This window comes from Podarcis vaucheri (genome assembly GCF_965113315.1).
Source record: "Podarcis vaucheri genome assembly, chromosome: 1".
In the NCBI taxonomy this organism is placed as follows: domain Eukaryota; kingdom Metazoa; phylum Chordata; class Lepidosauria; order Squamata; family Lacertidae; genus Podarcis; species Podarcis vaucheri.
Genome location: NC_138759.1, coordinates 35,251,190 through 35,268,358, shown reverse-complemented (window position 1 = coordinate 35,268,358; position 17,169 = coordinate 35,251,190). Strand labels below are relative to the sequence as shown.

General features: G+C 38.0%; 1 protein-coding gene across 11 annotated transcripts in view; it reads right to left on the bottom strand.

Annotated features, from left to right (window-relative positions):
* RALGAPA1 (Ral GTPase activating protein catalytic subunit alpha 1) overlaps positions 1-17,169 on the bottom strand; it is a 129,522-nt gene that overhangs the window by 7,289 nt on the left and 105,064 nt on the right. For 9 of the 11 annotated variants that reach the window (XM_082213280.1, XM_082213284.1, XM_082213283.1 and 6 more), the window contains one exon: positions 3,553-3,677. In XM_082213280.1, coding sequence (XP_082069406.1) covers positions 3,553-3,677 — 125 coding nt within the window. Of the gene's footprint in view, positions 1-2,522; positions 2,554-3,523; positions 3,678-17,169 lie in introns of those variants that run through there. The other 2 variants (XM_082213287.1, XM_082213286.1) reach the window with 2 other exon arrangements.

The window sequence follows — 17,169 nt, the reverse complement described above, 5'->3', positions numbered from 1 at the left end:
AATTATCTATGCATGCAAGTAATTTTGCCAGAATGGGAACTCATCACTTAGCATACTCCAAAAATAATTTAGAAGGAATAATGCCTTCTCTATTTATTACAACCAACAGATTTAATTAAGCTGCAATCCCATACACACTTACCTAAGAGTAAACCCTATTGAATTCACAGTGAGATTTATCTTTGAACAGGACTGCGTTGTTAAATCTTCTAGGGTTGCATTTTTTAACCTTTTATTTTCTGAGGGGAATAGTACTGGCTATCCATCTTTTTTAAAAATACTATTTTATATGATAAAATCTGTCCCAGCAGCTGATTAATAATCTGCCCAAGATGTTTAACCATGAATCTATCATTAAACCAATTCCAATTTCTTATGATTTCTGAGTCACCACATTTACTAGTGTCTTCCCACTGCCAATATCTCAATATTTGACCAGCGTAGTTCTTAAATATTTGCCTTCCTTTGTTTCAGTAATTTATTTCAGTAATTTACACCTTTCATTTACCATATCAGAAATAGTTACACAGTTATATCAGGCTGTAATACATTTGACTGTTTTGCGCAGGTTTCCCACCCCAATCAACATTTGTATTTCTAATATGATGAGAGAAATTTTGAGCACCTAAATGTCTGGGGAGAGAAGTGTTTGGAGACCCCTCCAGTGGGAGACTGGCATATTTCCTATTAGGTCTCATTTATATGGACTCCAAAATAATCGGGCATATTACATAAAGGTAGGCAGATGGAAAGATGATGAGAAATATTTAAAAAATAAGAAAGCCCTTCAATAGTCAAGAACCTAAATTTTTTTAGAACTATGATCTACATTACATTCTTTTCCAACTTCCTTGTTCATGGAGAGCTGTACTATCTGACAGAATATTTCTCATACATATAAAAACATACTACCTCCAGAAGAATTTTAGCCTTATTACCCTGACATGTCAACACAAAAGAAAGAAACTGAATCCACAAATTCTTTGCATCTAGAAGGCTCTACATGCAATTCCTGGCATCTCTGGTTAATGGATATTAGGTAACAAGAATGGAGAGACTACTTGAGGCCTTTACAGTTGCCTCCAAATAATACTGGACATGATGGTCACTGAGCTGACTCAGTGTAAGTACTCCATGCTCTTTGAATACCAATATTCAGCTACAGATGGCAGCTTCCAGGTATTTCTTCCATATAACAAAAACAACCAAACAAGCAAAAGCCATTGTAACATTAAGATTTAAAAAACAGGATGGCAATGTCATTTTAATGCACTTTTAACAACAGGCATCATTATTACTTATCAGACAGCTGTTTAAATGTTTTTAAAAAATAGTTTTTAAAAGTACCTCTTGAATTCAGAAAAGGAGATAGAGAGAGGATCACTCATTCATCTCTCCAACTCAGCACTTTACAACTGATCTTACTGAGAAGCTATTTCAATCCATCTCAGAAAATATGCACCTGAGCATAAAGTGTGAGGTACTCTATTCACTAATGGAGGAAGGCAAAAGCTTATGAAAACATATTTCTGTCCCTTATACACAAAAGAAGCAGGAACCATAAAATTAGCTCTGCTACATATCACTTGGTCAGAAGCCTTTACAATCACTAAAACACAGATATATAATTTTGCCTGTTTAAAATCAATTGGTGGACTTAATTAAGACAAAATAAGATACTAAAAATCACTATTAGGACCTTTTTGTATGACTTTAGTATTTTTAACTACTGCCTTAATTTTATTTTTATTCACGAATGCTGTTGTTGCTTTTCACTCAGGCATTCATTTTATTGTGCTCCTCTGTTTCTATTTCCTGTTCACATTCAGATAAAAATGATAAGCACTGGAAGGAAGTGAAAACATACTGCTTTGGAGCCCAAACATTTTATTTATTTATTTCCTCTAAATCATATGTGCAAATCCAAATATAGCTGCATCAATCCTCTTCTGTTGGTGTCACTAGATTTCCATCTATTGTTTTCCGAAGAAGAAAACTGATCTGAGTTGTTTTTTTTTTTGTCTCTATTGCAAGTAGGTGAGTAATATCAGTGGTAATATTCTAATTTCTGCTTCAAGACAGTGTAACAGTTTGTCAGCAACAAACAAGTTATTTCTCCCTTTCCTTTCTCTGTTATATTGAATTCTAAAAGTATGTGCTAACATCAAAGAAAAGCAGTACAGGGTACAAGGCACACCACTGTCACCCAGTACTATTTGTTCATGCTGAGAAACAAAAGGTCAGACACAATCGAGTGTTACCAGCTCAACAGATGTCTCTCCCATTAGTTCCCTTAATCCCAGAACCACAGTGTTAGTGTTTCATGCAGACCTGGGGTTAGTAAAGACTACAACTTGAAAAAAATGTAGTGGGAATTTCTCAATCAGTGTGAATTTCTCTTTCTTTTAATGGTAGAAAATAAGGGCAATCAGGAAAGTTTGCATACAACGTGGTTACAAGCTTAGAGCTTTAGTAAAAGATTAATAAGAACAGAGGGGTTTTTTTTGGACACTTTGTCTTACCTTCTGATAAACAGAACTGATATTTAATGATCTAAAGAGGGGAAATAAAATAAATGATATAATCATCAGGAGTTCAAGAAATTATTTGTACAGGTAGGCCTTGAGTTATTCTAGATACCTTCAGTGATTATTCTAGATTCTTAGGGGGCAATCCTATGGCAAGAGTTATTGGGATGAGCAGATTCAGGTACGGCAGATCTCTGGCTCAGCCGGCTGCTTCCCAGTTCAGACAGGCTCAGCTGGCAGTAAGCCCCCAACCCTGGCTCAGCAGAAGATAGGCTGTCGTAACTTGCTCATTCTGGCTCAGTTGGGGCTTAAACAGCTGAGATGACTTTGGCTGAGCTGAGGCTGGTATAAGTCCCCCCCCAAAGGGGTATTGCGGGGGTGGGACCAGAGAGCTCCAAATCCTTAGTCTGTTCAGCTCTGTCATGTGACTTTGCAACCTGGCATAAAACACAATGGTTTTCCTAATGTCTTCTGTTGAATGGCTTTTGGATCTGCTGTAACCTTACGTCGGCCTAACTTACACCGACTTGTTTTTATGCTATCTTCTTGTGCATAGGATTGCTCCCTGTGTGATTGTTTTATTAGTAACTGAAAATGCAGCATTGTATATAGAGGATTAAAAAAAATTATAGGGGAAAATGACTATGCAACCATTCATAGTTTAAAATTAGAAAGTGGATGAGAACAGCAAAGCTTTCAAGGTTCCCAAATGAAGACTAAAATCAACCTTTCTTGAAGATAAAGTGCATCAACTGGGCTTACAGATCAGTCTTTAGATTGAGGAATCAAAGGTATCTAGGAACATTCATAAATAAAATGTTGGTTTATTATAGATCAACAACTGAGTAGTTGTATGTGAGTGCTCTAATTTGATAGACGAAGGATACAATTGCATTTGCCCAACATGCGGCTTCCTAAGCATGGAAATCTAAATAATATTATTTTTTAATATTGGTAGTTTGACTAGAAATACTGCATTTTAAGTGTTATCAAACAGAAATCTAGGCATTTATTGCATTCTTACCGGTTTCAGAGGGCAAATGGTGGCAAGGTGCTGGACAGAAAACCTGAGCTGCATAGTCCTCAAAAGTTGAAGGATCAAGATGGTGCTGGACAATGGTTTGCAGATATCGAGCTCTTTCCTCATAGCTAATTTTATCCAAAAGTTAAGGATCAATTTAAAGTTCAGAATAAAGCAGCCAGCATGACATTCTGATCAATGACACAACCACGTTGTTTCCTTTTAACCAATCTATTTATGCATATATTAATTTTATGATTCTAATTCAGAGCTTTATCCCTACCTATTCTGAAGGCTGATATATAAGAGAGACCTCCTGTAATTATACAATGTTTTAAATGAATATTGTTCAAAGGATCCCAATACCCCACCCTAAGTTCTTGCCTCTCACTTGAATGTGCAGTATCACACCATCTTTCTGTACTGATCTACCCATCCTCTTGAACCTAGAATACATTAGCTAAAACTCTTTATTGAGTTTGAAAGAGTTCAAGGTTCCCCAGAAGTTCGTCCTGTATGACTAATAACCTAATATATCACCCTTCTGAAGCTGCCCCAAAGGCAGTGAACTCTAATATAAGTTCTGGAAGGGCTAAGCCACACTCACTGTCCAATGGAGATCAGACTCACAGCAGAAACTAGAACAGCATCTTCAGCTTATGCAGAAGTCTTTAGCAGGTATTATTCAACTTCCCATTGCTCATGTAACAGCAGCTGAATAAAAATGCTGGAGAGGCATATCTCCAATCCCAATGGTGGTCATGGTTCTTGCTGGAAGCAACTTCCATTATCAAAGAAAACACTTCAATAGTAATTACACAGAAATGAAATGTGAAAAACCTTCTGAACGCACCTCTTGTCAAAGGAAGCAAAGTAATTAAAACAAGTGACCATGCTTCTCATACTTCCGCAAATGGGTTGCATGTTATCTCATAAACAAGGGTTGTTGTGTTTTTATGAAGGGTTTTGTAAACCCTTGCTTATAAGATAACATGCAATGATTCGAGGAAGTATGAGAGAAGCAAGGTTTCAGTAAATACATGTTACAAAATAAAATCCCCAGAACAGCACCCAACAGGGTCTTTAAAAAAATATCAGTGCTCTCAATGTTAGATTTTAATATCTAAAACTTAGTACTAAAAAAAACAGATTCAGAACGAAAAGTCCATATTGATTTTCACTTAAAAACAGCCTTCCCCATAATCCTCAAACAAATTAAACTGTTCAGATAAACACCTAGCTAAATCTGTGTATTAGGAAAAATAACTGGCCAATTATGCTATTGAAACAAGTAGGTATATTTGCAAAATGGCCATAGCATCCCTGTACCAGCGAAGAAAGTGTCTGCGGGACATCGACAGCCAAGCATTGTACTTCTTCCTTTCCCCCTACATCCTCTTTTGCTGATAATATTGACAAGAGACCGGTATCTTGAAGTGTTCTTGCTTTTGAAGAACCCTCTCCAGGCTTCTTGTTCCAGAGGGCCTGATTTTACCGTTAGCACAGAGAGAGTGAGAAAGGGAGAGAATATTTCTGCTGTTCATGAAAGCAACTATGGAAATGGTTGTCAAAATGTAGAACAGCAGGCAGCAACATACAATTATCAAGAAAAAAAATACCATGCTGACTTTGTGTCATAGGCTGATTTAGTGGGATTCGAAATCAGTTACTTTCCTCATACAATTTGTAGAAGTTGTCTTGCTGTACTCATTGGATTATTAATCTTTCTAAAAACGGGATTTATTTATTTTTTTGCATGCAGCTCTTTTGGATATTTCTACTGAAGCAATGTCTTCTAATGTCATTTAAATGTATTTCTTTCAGAAGATGAGAAACACTTGGCAGGAGTTCCATTTACTTAATTTTTTAACAAATGAGACCTATGAAATCTCAACAAAGAATATTCCCCTCTTTAAAGGAGATGGGGCTGAGCTCCCCTTGCTGGAAACTATCAGGTGTGTGTACGCACATGTGTTCAAGAACCATGGAACACAATTTCTGTTCGCCTTGGGGGAGAAGATAGCAGTCCACTTTTACTCCATAAGGATGTCTGGCATCAGTGGCAGCAGGAAGGGGAAACTGAGCACATGCACCCAATCCTTTTGATGACAAAGGCTAATAATAATAATAATAATAATAATAATAATAATAATAATAATAATAATAATTTGGCTGATGGGTGGGCAGCATGCTTTGGCAGCAAAGGGGCAACTTCCTTTCATCACTAAAAGGCACTTGAAAGAAAGATGGGAAAATCTGGCTGCAGGAACACGTCTGTTCACCTGCAGAACATAATTCCTCTCTGCTCACAAATCCCAGTGGGTAGGGGCTAACATCTGCACTCTACCCCAGCCTTTTCTTTGTTAGGGACATTTTCCAGCGATACGGAGAAAGCATGCAAGAGCAATAAACACCTGTGCTGGCTTTCGGAGAAAGGTCAGAGATGTTTGTGCCCATTTTCCTGCACAGATAGTGTATCTCTAAGATGGGTAGCTACCCTACCCTACCTTGCTTCTCTCCCTGCCCCCCTCACAGATTTGTGGCTTTGGAAATGGGTCCATGAATTTTTACAATTTGAGCCCCCTTGGCTTAAAGCAAATCACCCCCAACAATGCAGCGTATTCATTCACTACATATCAACTCTTTCTTCGGCACCATAGCCAAATATTCTTCCTACCATTAACCTTTCTTGCAACCAAACGAGCAATTTCTCCCTTTTCCACCTTGAAAAATACCCTTCTTTGATTCATATAACCCCATTTGAAAAGCCTTGACTTATCTTTGGAATGGGGGAACTAACAATGGGTTATAAGGAATAGTATAAACATTTTAGGTGCTTACTGATGTACAAAATATTAAAACTAATAAAGATTCTCTCATGATTATATATTTTTAAAGAAGAGGAAAACATACTAAACCCACACTTTTGTCCACTATATTTCAATAATTAAGTGGACTGTGCAGTGACAATAATTTTCACACCTAGGATGCAAGTGTGCAAAAAAAGAAAAGAAAAGAAAAAAGGAGCTTTGACTTACAATAGGTAGCCAAACCCAAACTACTTCTATTATAGATCTTCATCAGATTCATTGCTTATGCTCATCTGTCCCCTTAAAACAGGGTTGCAGTCCAAAAATTGCTTTTGAAAACACCATAAATAGCAACATTAGGACACGAAGGAATAGAAAACCCTTTTGTTGTGAAGGTTCTTAGGTTGTGGGACATACACAAGATTGAGCCTTAACACAGGAGAGTAATATAGCACAGTTTTTAAGAGGCTGTATATAAGTGGTAGAGGATGAAACTGATGGTTGAAGTCTAAATAATACTACATATCTCACAACTTGTTGAAAAGCACTTTTTTCCATTGGGGGAGATTCACAGCTGCTGAATTTTCTGCAGTTAATAGAGTCCTTTGATTCACAGCAGTGCCCCTTGCACAAAAAATACTGGCCTTTGTGTATTACCAGAAACTAATTTTCTATTTGGCTGAAAAGGGAAAAATTGGGTTATTGCTTCTCCCTCCTACAGAGCTTTTCATTATGCCTGATGCACTCAACTTCTAAGCTCTTCTGAGAAAAAAAAATAACTGAAGAGGCAAGAGGTAGAAAAATGAGCTTGTTAGCACATTAGAAGTGAAGTATCTTGGTGGGCCCCAGAAATTCCCAGTGGTGTGTTAACTTATCACTCTATGCATGCTGGCACTGATAGTCTCCCAATTGAGCACTCTCTTTTCGCACCAAAGGTGCTGCCAGGAAGCAAAGGCTGAAGGCCCACAGGAGAACAGCCTGCTATCAAAACAAGCTGTTTTTAAAAGTCTGTTTGAATGGGTAAAACGCTTTATGAAAAGCAGGGTGGAGACACCTACCTACTTTTAAAATGCTCCTGTTTCAGAGGTCTCTAAATGAAACCTTTTAGGTTTAGTATATGTATAGTACGTATACACAAATAGGACAGAAGGGAAGTTAATATTCGTATTAATATTATTTATTAAATTTCTATCCTGCCCTTCACTCGGAAGATGATAGGTTTACAACATGAAAATACAAAATGGGAACACAAAATGCATGATAAAACCAAAACAAACTAATAACCTCCCTCCCACAAACATATCTGAAAGGCCAATGCCCTTTCAAAGTTAATGCCTTTGATGTGATTGTGTTTGCACCTTGAGCTCCACAGAAAGGATGTACACAGCATCTTGGGAGTTGCTGACCATCTTCTCTTACAGAGGAAAAATGCTTTGGAAAGCTTATCTAAGAGAAGACAAAATACAATGCTTCCTTGCTAGCATTCAGGAAAAACGGGCAAGAATTTTGCAAGTTCTCCCTTCATAAGAGTAAGTTTCTGGGCACCCTGTGTTGGTCCAACAAAACCCTTGCATACTGAAAAACCTCCATTTAAGCACCAAAACAGCATGGCCTTGAAGTACATATGAAGGTAGGCAAAGTCAATCTTATCCTTATTCCACACACTTCACATATTACAATCTAAACAACAAAGCGGGTAGCATTACAGATTCTAAAAGCCATCAGTCTTGTGACCTTAAGTTAAGAGCTTGACTTCATGTTCTGCTTTAGGATGCTCTTTTAGCTTGTAGCTGGTGTAGAAAGGCCTGTTTATCAGCTGATGGGGAAGAAGCATATTTTTGCTTTATAGTGTCGGGTTGCATATAATTTAAATTACCGCATTTATCGTCTGACGCATGAACAAGACGGGCTGAAAACCCCCTCTCAACAATACCACCCGTGCTGTACATTTTAAAAAGCAGAGGCTGGCATATAAGGATGTCCAGGAGGAAAATAACAGAGGAATTTTCAGGAACCACTTCCAACCAGCGACATTTTCTTTTCCAGTTCCTGAGTATCTTCCAGAAGTGGGACTGACCCAAAATATTTTGCTGCCTGATGTGGAGAAACAGTTATTACTCCCTGCTCCTCTGCATCAATGTGCACAGTACCCAATCAAATTACTTTGGCCCCTGAGGTAGAAAATCACCAAAGGACTCCGCTCCTTCCATAGAAGTTAAAATAAAACAATAAATTAATTAAACTAACAATTTGCTGCCCTCTCATGATATCTGAAATCAGGTGAGGTGGTCGCCTCATTCTGCCTAATAGTACGACTGGCTCTGAGTTTGGGTGTAATAGCAACTTGTGAAAGGAGTAACTTGTTAAACAATGCTTGTAGTAATTCACATCTCTCTTCCTATCCTCTGCTTCCCCTCATCTGCTTCTTTTCCATACAAGTGATATACACCCAATTTCATTTGTTTTAGACATTTCTAAAACTCTCTCTATAATTTGAATACAATTTAAAATCCAAAATGAAATGATAAAATATACAAGAGGAAATCTTTTGGATCCAATCAACAGGTGACATTTTTTGTTTTGTTTTTAATTTAAAACAATACTAAATTATACATGCACAGGCTTCAATCCTATACTCACTCACCTCAGGATAAGTCTAATTAAATTTAATGGGACCTCTTTGTAGTGCATAACTGCACTATTATACTTGAAAGCAGATGCCTTGGCTATTTCATTTTTGCTGAGTGTTTAATTATGTATTTTCAGCTTCAGGAATCTTACTGACTGAATAGATGCTGAAATAATTGCAATACTAAATTTAACAAATCAGGAAGCAAACCAAAATCCTATCCTATGTTGTTGTTGTTTTAAAAAACCACAATACTTCTGTGATTGTTTTACAAATGCAAATATTATGCACACTTACCTGGGAAGAAGCTCATTGAACCCAGTGAGAATTATTTTTTACTAAACTTGCATACGAGTGGGCTTTAAGATAGTGCTCCTAAACCAATTTTAATTTTTGCCTCCCAGAGAAATTTGTCAGAAAATGATTCACTGTAGTATTACCAAAAACCTAAATTTTGAGACGAATTCTTCTAAGAATAGCCTGACCTCATACAGCAATGACAAGTGTAGTTCTGTTTTGTTTCATCAGGCTAAATAGCTAAATCCTTTATTACCATCCATGAAGGAAAGTTGTAACCCAACTGTTTGTAAGCAACTCAACTGCTGGGCTGCAATCCATTCCTACAACCGTATTACTAAGTTTATATTGTTTACACTGAGTCTCAATTAAGATACAAGCCTGACACCTGGTACTTCTTCATTTTAGTCCCACGGGCTGTGAGATAATTCAAAATCCATAACAGGTGCCATGGCAGTACAAATGGAGTCCCATTAATAGACGCTGGTGTCAGATAAAATTCAGAACATATTGAGACGTAGCTACTTGACACATATTTGTGAGGGGGGAGGTGGTAGTAAAAATATTCCAGTATCTTTCACAGTTCCTTTTTAGTATTAACTTCTTTTATTACAATAGGTTTTATAACCACAGAACGTGATCCCATGCCTTACATTATTGTCTCTATGAACCAATTTGGGCTGCAATCTGAAATAATAAATTAGCAAGTAGTTCTATTGCTTTAATTAATATGAATCACATGATTATAAGTGATTTTAGGACTGCATCCTAAAAACAAAAACAAAAGATGCACACAAGGTTACATAAACCATTGTAATATAGATTGTTTTCATTTAATAGATTTGTTAGCCACCTTCCAAAATACCGTAAACACTTGCAGCATCCCATAAGTTAAGGGCCATGAGGTGAAGGAGATCGCCAATGCTACCAAGTGAGCCTGCTTTGTCAGTAAGGACCAAAGGCAGAAAAAAACAACCTGCGCCACCTAAGCCCAACCTGTCAAGCTAACACGAAAAGATACCATGACCAATGGTACTGAAAGCTGTGGACAGGTCCGGCAGAATCAAGGCTGTTCCTACCCCATAAACAGGTCAGAAACAACACTGAAATGGATCAAAAGAATCTATTTCATGACCGCCTGCAGCTGACTTTGCTTAAGAACGGTACAAAAGAAACTGGAATTTCTTGCAATCCAAGAAAGTCATCCTGTTCATGCAAGGACGTCCACTTACATAACAGAAGTTCCCCTCCCTCTCCTTACCTAAGCACCCCAAATCTGCTACAGAGAGTTGGGGGACCCCTCAGAAGAGATATTGGAGTGGCCATAAAGATACAACAATAAATATCAAGGACCATAGGGCCCAATTTTGATTTCTTCAATATAGGTCCTTTTCAATAAATACCTTTTTCAAGGCAGTAGGAACTATTCCTTCCTTCAAGGAAACAATGATATCTAAGGTCTATAGAACAGGTGTGGGAAACTGGATCCTTACCCCTGCCCCATGTGCTAGGTTTTGCAGTTGGGTGAGGCTGCCTCACCTGTCAGTCACTTAACGTCAAAGTGACACCAGCTGTGCCATTCCATATACATCCCTGCATTTTACAAGCCCTGACATGATGCAAAGAGCTGTGCACAAGGCTTTTCAGGTGCTGCTGGACAGCTGGAAACTTCCTATTATTTTTTTTTATTTTTTTATTTTCAATGCAGAATCATAACAAAAATTACAAACATTGAATCCAAAATAATACTATACAAAAAAAGGAACATACAAAAAAACAAAAGAAAGAAAAAGGAAAAAACACACAAAGGAAACAAAACTAAACTAAACATAAATGAAAAAGCACACATCTACAGAAAAAAACCATATCATTACGTATATAAACACGTATTGACTTCCTTCCTTTGTTCTAAGACCTCAAAAAATTTACTCTTACTATATTGTTGTGTCTAATTAGATTACTTCCACTTTTGTACTTTTTTTTAACACCATTTTTCTTTTTCTTTAACCCTGTAAAGCATCATTCATTACATACCAATATACTTACTCCAGAACTACTACTACTACTACTACTACTACTATTATTATTATTATTATTATTATTATTATTATTATTATTTCTATAGCACTTTAAATTTTAAAGGTGGAAAAAACTCAAAGCAGTTTACTACCTACATTAAACTATTAAACAAAACAACCCAGAATGAAACATTACTGAAGAAAATCAAATATAAAGTTTTGGCCTCGCTGCACCTTTATACGTTGAGCAGGTGGGTGTGGCTCATCCAAAACAGCCTCATGGGCCAAACTATGAGATCTGGTGTGCTGAATTAAGCTTGGGGCTAGAGCAGGCATGGCCAAACTTGGCCCTCCAGATGTTTTGGGACTACAATTCCCATCATCCCTAGCTAACAGGACCAGTGGTCAGGGATGATGGGAATTGTAGCCCCAAAACATCTGGAGGGTCGAGTTTGGCCATGCCTGGGCTAGAGGTTCCCAACTGCTGCCATAGAAAAAGCTCAGTGACTCTTTCTTCCCCAATTTCCCATCTGATTTCCCCCACAAGAGCCTAGTTAGAGCTGAAGGCTGCTCTGTGAAGAGGAAACTTCTCCCATGGCTCAGACATTGGTAGGGCAGTTACTGGTCTTCATGTAAGGCAGAAGTGTGTATTTGTGTGAGCGAGAGCGCGAGCGAGTGACAGAAGGGGAAATGCAGCTTGAAGAGTTTAAAGTAGGTAAAAAAATGAGGATTAAAAAGATGATGACTTGAAAAGATTTTGCTTCAACTAATCTAAGCCACACAAGTATTCTATTTTATTGAATATGCACACTGACAGAAGACCATATTTGGAGGAGGGGGGAGAAGAGGGATCAAAAATTTTACAGTGGGCAATTACTTAAGAGCTATCTGTATCTAAATGTGCAATAATTTGATTACATTTCTATTTAATATTGTAATGATCAAGAATACAAAATAGTGATTTTATTAGGAGAGAAAGCAGTAACAATGCACAGCAAACCATCATTTAAGACTGTGTCACAGTATCTATGATAAGCTGCATATTGGTTTAAACTAATGCACTATATGCCTCCAGGGAATGGCAGGTTCAGAGACTGGATTTTAACATCAGAATCTATCCATTAATCTTGACTTAAATATAATCTACCCTGCTGTAAAAGGAAGAATGGGCATTCAATGAATTACCATTATGAAATACAGCATTAATATATTTTCTCAATAATTAGAGCAGAAACTGTACTTTGACCACTGCTTACTCTTTCTAACCCTCTAAAATATGTTTGACTAACCTGTGGATGTTGTTGGACTAGAGTTCCCATCACCACTGGCCATGCTAATGTCCCATGAGGATAATGGAAACTGGAGTTTAACAGTATCTAGCAGGTTCCAGGTTAGCCACCCCAGCTTAAACCAAACAGATGGCTGTGAAACATGTGACTATTAGCACAGGTGGCGCTGTGGGTTAAACCACAGAGCCTAGGACTTGCCGATCAGAAGATTGGCAGTTCGAATCCCCGCTACGGGATGAGCTCCCGTTGCTTGGTCCCTGCTCCTGCCAACCTAGCAGTTCGAAAGCACGTCAAAGTGCAAGTAGATAAATAGGTACTGCTCCAGCAGGAAGATAAATGGCGTTTCCGTGCGCTGCTCTGGTTTGCCAGAAGCGGCTTAGTCATGCTGGCCACATGACCCGGAAGCTGTATGCCGACTCCCTCAGCCAATAAAACAAGATGAGCGCCGCAACCCCAGAGTCGGCCACGACTGGACCTAATGGTCAGGGGTCCCTTTACCTTTACCTTTTATCCAAGCTCTACCACTTAGAACCTAAGCATAAAATTATATGAATTACAGTTACACAAGTAAATCTATGTAGGCTTGATCAGATGATAACTTTGAACATCTGTGCTTCTCCCAAAATAAGATCTTGTGTGAGCCAACTCCAGAGGACCATTACCTCTACCACAAATATTTTATTGTTTTCACTTATTTATGCAAGAAGCAACAACCAGTATTCAACATTTTAACATGAAACTGAAGAGCTGGGAGATAAAAGACCAACGCAAGAACATAATGAATATTGAAGATCCAGAACTTCACAACAGAATTTGTGTTTAACAGGTAGCACTCTAAGGATCCTTCTGTAGGTGATACAACGGCAAAACCAGAGTGTAAACATTAAAGGTTAATCTACATTTAATTACCGTATTTTTTGCACCATAACACTCACTTTTTTTCCTCCTAGAAAGTAAGGGGAAATGTCTGTGTGTGTTATGGAGGAAATGCCTACGGGTGGCATGCCTACGGATTTTCCTCCTCTAAAAACTACGCGCGTGTTATGGTCGGGTGCGTGTTATAGAGCGAAAAATACGGTATAAGTCTATTAATGGAACTTTGCTCCACTCACAAAATCCTTATGCTGTGTCCTTTTATTATTATTGTAATTGGTTATTATAGTTTATTTGTGTGTATGTGTATGTATAAAATGATTAATATACTTTAAAAGCTTTATCGGGCAGCTGTTCAAGAATGGTGCTTTTGTGTTTTTTTATTAAAAACTGGTAGCCTATATGGAAGAACAGTGTAAATATATCAACTCGAGATCATTCCCCATCTTTCCTTGGAGCACCAATTAGCAAAGCGACCCCCTTTCCCCCTCCTCCCTAAAGCTGTCAAGCTGTTCAGAATAGTTTGTAACATGACAATAGTACTATTGTGAACAGGGTCTGGGCTTCCTTCCCACAGAGAGTTAAAATGGGCAGTTCCCGTTGCCCATGATTGGTGTCCAGTGAAACAATACACAGCCAGGTTTTATCAGCTCCACGCCAAAAAAGTGAAGCCAGGGAACCCAAGCCTTCATATCATGCTGAAACATATGCCAACCCGGCTGGCCCCAAAGGTTTATCGCTGAGAATCAGGATCCATCATGTCCCCTGTGAAATTTCACCTCACATACCTTCTGTGAAATGCATGGCTTTGCTGAAAATTGAACCTTTTCACAATTAGCAAGAACAGATGGATGGATGGAAACTGTGGTTTGGCAATTTTAAAATCCCATACTGGTAATAAGTAGAAGTGCTTCAAGCAAAAGGGGTGAATCAGTGACCTTTGTCCTTATTTTTTTTATATAATGATGTTAAAAGAAATACATTTTTTTAAAAAAAATTAGTTCTAACAGCAATATTAAAAGGCAGTAACAGTATTAAAACTATATTTTTATATATTAAAACTATATTTTAACAGTATTAAAACCCTATATTTTGCTGAAGTTTCCATGTGAAAAATAAAATGAGCACAAATGCACATTTTAGATTATTCAAATGCTCTTAAAATGGCGCACTAAAATGTAGCACATTCATAATACATTTTTTAGAAAACGTTCTTTCTATTTCTTCTAAGCAACACTGGGGCAAAGCAGGTGTAATGATTTCTCATGCAGTCAGTATTTTCCAGATATTGTGCAATTCCTCCCTCAAAAAGATTTAAAACTAATCTAGTACAACATTCAATCTTGCGCATTTCACTTTAGAAAAAGCCTTGGTAATTGTAGGGATATTTGGATGTGGTGTTTAAGAAGAATAAACATTACAAAAACATGTTGAAACAAGGTTTTTGTGGGGTTTTTTACACACACACACACACACACACACACACACACACACACACACACTGCTTAGCAATGGAGCAAAGATTGCAGACTACCTCTCTACTTTGTGAATGGCAAATTAGATGAGTACAACGAATCAATTTTACTTCATTTTTCCCCCTTTAAAATCTTTTGCTTTCTCAGTTGAAAAAAAACAACAGATTTTCTGCTTGTACAGCGGGGAGCACTCTGTGATTACTTTATTTATTTCTACCTATCTAAAATGTTTCATTCTGAGCACGAGCCATGGGAGACCAGGGGGCGGGGGGGGGGGGGCAGAGGGGAGAGAATACAAAGCATAAAACATTTACATGGCCCTTACCCAACAGTGCAGCAAGCACACATATATGGATAATCAATGTAGAAATCCCTAAATAATTGTAATAAGGCATAGGTGGACAATCTATATGGCAAGCATTAATACAAGAGTTTAAAACCAATCACAAATGTCTACTCAATCAGTAGTCTAGTGCTTAAAATCAAAGGCATTTAAAGTGATGCTTTGGAATTAGTCATTATTAAAAAAAAACAAAAAACCCTGCTCTTTCAACAGGTAACTAATAAATGGTTGAGAACAAGCCTACACTACACCTAAGGTCCAATTGTTAGGCAGAACACTGCCTACCCATGCTCCCTAGTGCTGTATTTTACCTCTAATTGCATGATCAAGCCAATAAATTGGTCTCGAGGGACAAAAAAAAAGGACTATAAAGTACCTACCATGACAAAACTGGAGGCTGCAAGAAAATGCACTTCAGAAACAAGTAAGGCATGACAAGACAAATGAAGAAGAGGTTTCAAAGCCTGAAAGACAGTCATCAATACTGACAGATTACTGTAATTCTGGCTGTCAGGGCGATCGATTTAGGCAGCATATGCCAATCAATATACTCTTGTAATTTACTGAGCAGCATTAGGTACATAGTTAGCCAAGATGTGCCCAAGATAAGTCTCAGGCTACTTTTAATGAGCATAAATCACACAATTTATGCTTTGGAATCTCAGGACTATTTAGTGGGTATAAAATAGCTGACACATCTATATAATTATTGGCACAAAGTAAGTCTAAATCTTTTTAGAATTTTCATTATTCTGAGGCTTACAATGCATCACCTGTGATTATATTTTTCCAAATTATCTCTGTTTCTAGGTAACTGTGAAAAAGATATTGGTTATCAGTGTTTAAAATATATAAGTTTACAGCTACTTCATCTGCCCACAGTGTCTCAATATCTGTTTTATAATCATAATCAGATGTAGAAATTAAAGCAAAAGAAAAGCTGCAAGTAAAAACTCTGGCATGTGAAAATCTGTTATCAGGATGGTCACATATTAAGTATCACATTATGTTTAGAGCACTGAAATTTTATTATTCAGTTAACATACCAATTCAGGAGCCCCTTAATATCAGGGAAAACTGCAAATACTTGACACACACCTCTTACTAACCACAAAACTTCCAAGCCTCAAGGTGACGTTACTGCTAGCAATCTTTCACCAGTCTTAGACAGGAAAAAATGGGGAAGGGGCAAATTAGCTTGCAATGCTTGGCAGATCAACAGATAGCATATGCAATTGCTATCTCTCAAATGTGATTTTAGGGATGCGGGTGGCGCTGTGGGTTAAACCACAGAGCCTAGGGCTTGCTGATCAGAAGGTCAGCGGTTCAAATCCCCGCGACAGGGTGAGCTCCCATTGCTCGGTCCCTGCTCCTGCCAACCTAGTAGTTCGAAAGCACGTCAAAGTGCAAGTAGGTACCACTCCGGCAGGAAGGTAAATGGCATTTCCATGCGCTGCTCTGGTTCGCCAGGAGCGGCTTTGTCATGCTGGCCACATGATCTGGAAGCTGTACGCCGGCTCCCTTGGCCAATAAAGCGAGATGAGCACCGCAACCTCAGAGTCGTCCACGACTGGACCTAATGGTCAGGGGTCCCTTTACCTTTAAATGTGATTTTATTTGGGTATGGGATCAAGACTCAAAGGGTCTCTTTGGCTGAATAAGACTATTATTAATAAGAAAATGAGAGGTCTGGAGGGTGGCAACATAAGAATGAGCCTTTTCTGCAGTGGCTCCCTGTTTGTGGAATGCTTTTGTTTTATTATGCATTTTGTGTTCTCATTTTGTATTTTTATGCTGTGAGCCACCCTGTAATCTTCGGATGAAGGGCGGTATACAGATTTAATAAATAAAATAAATAAAACAGGGGGTGGGTGGGGGGAATTAGC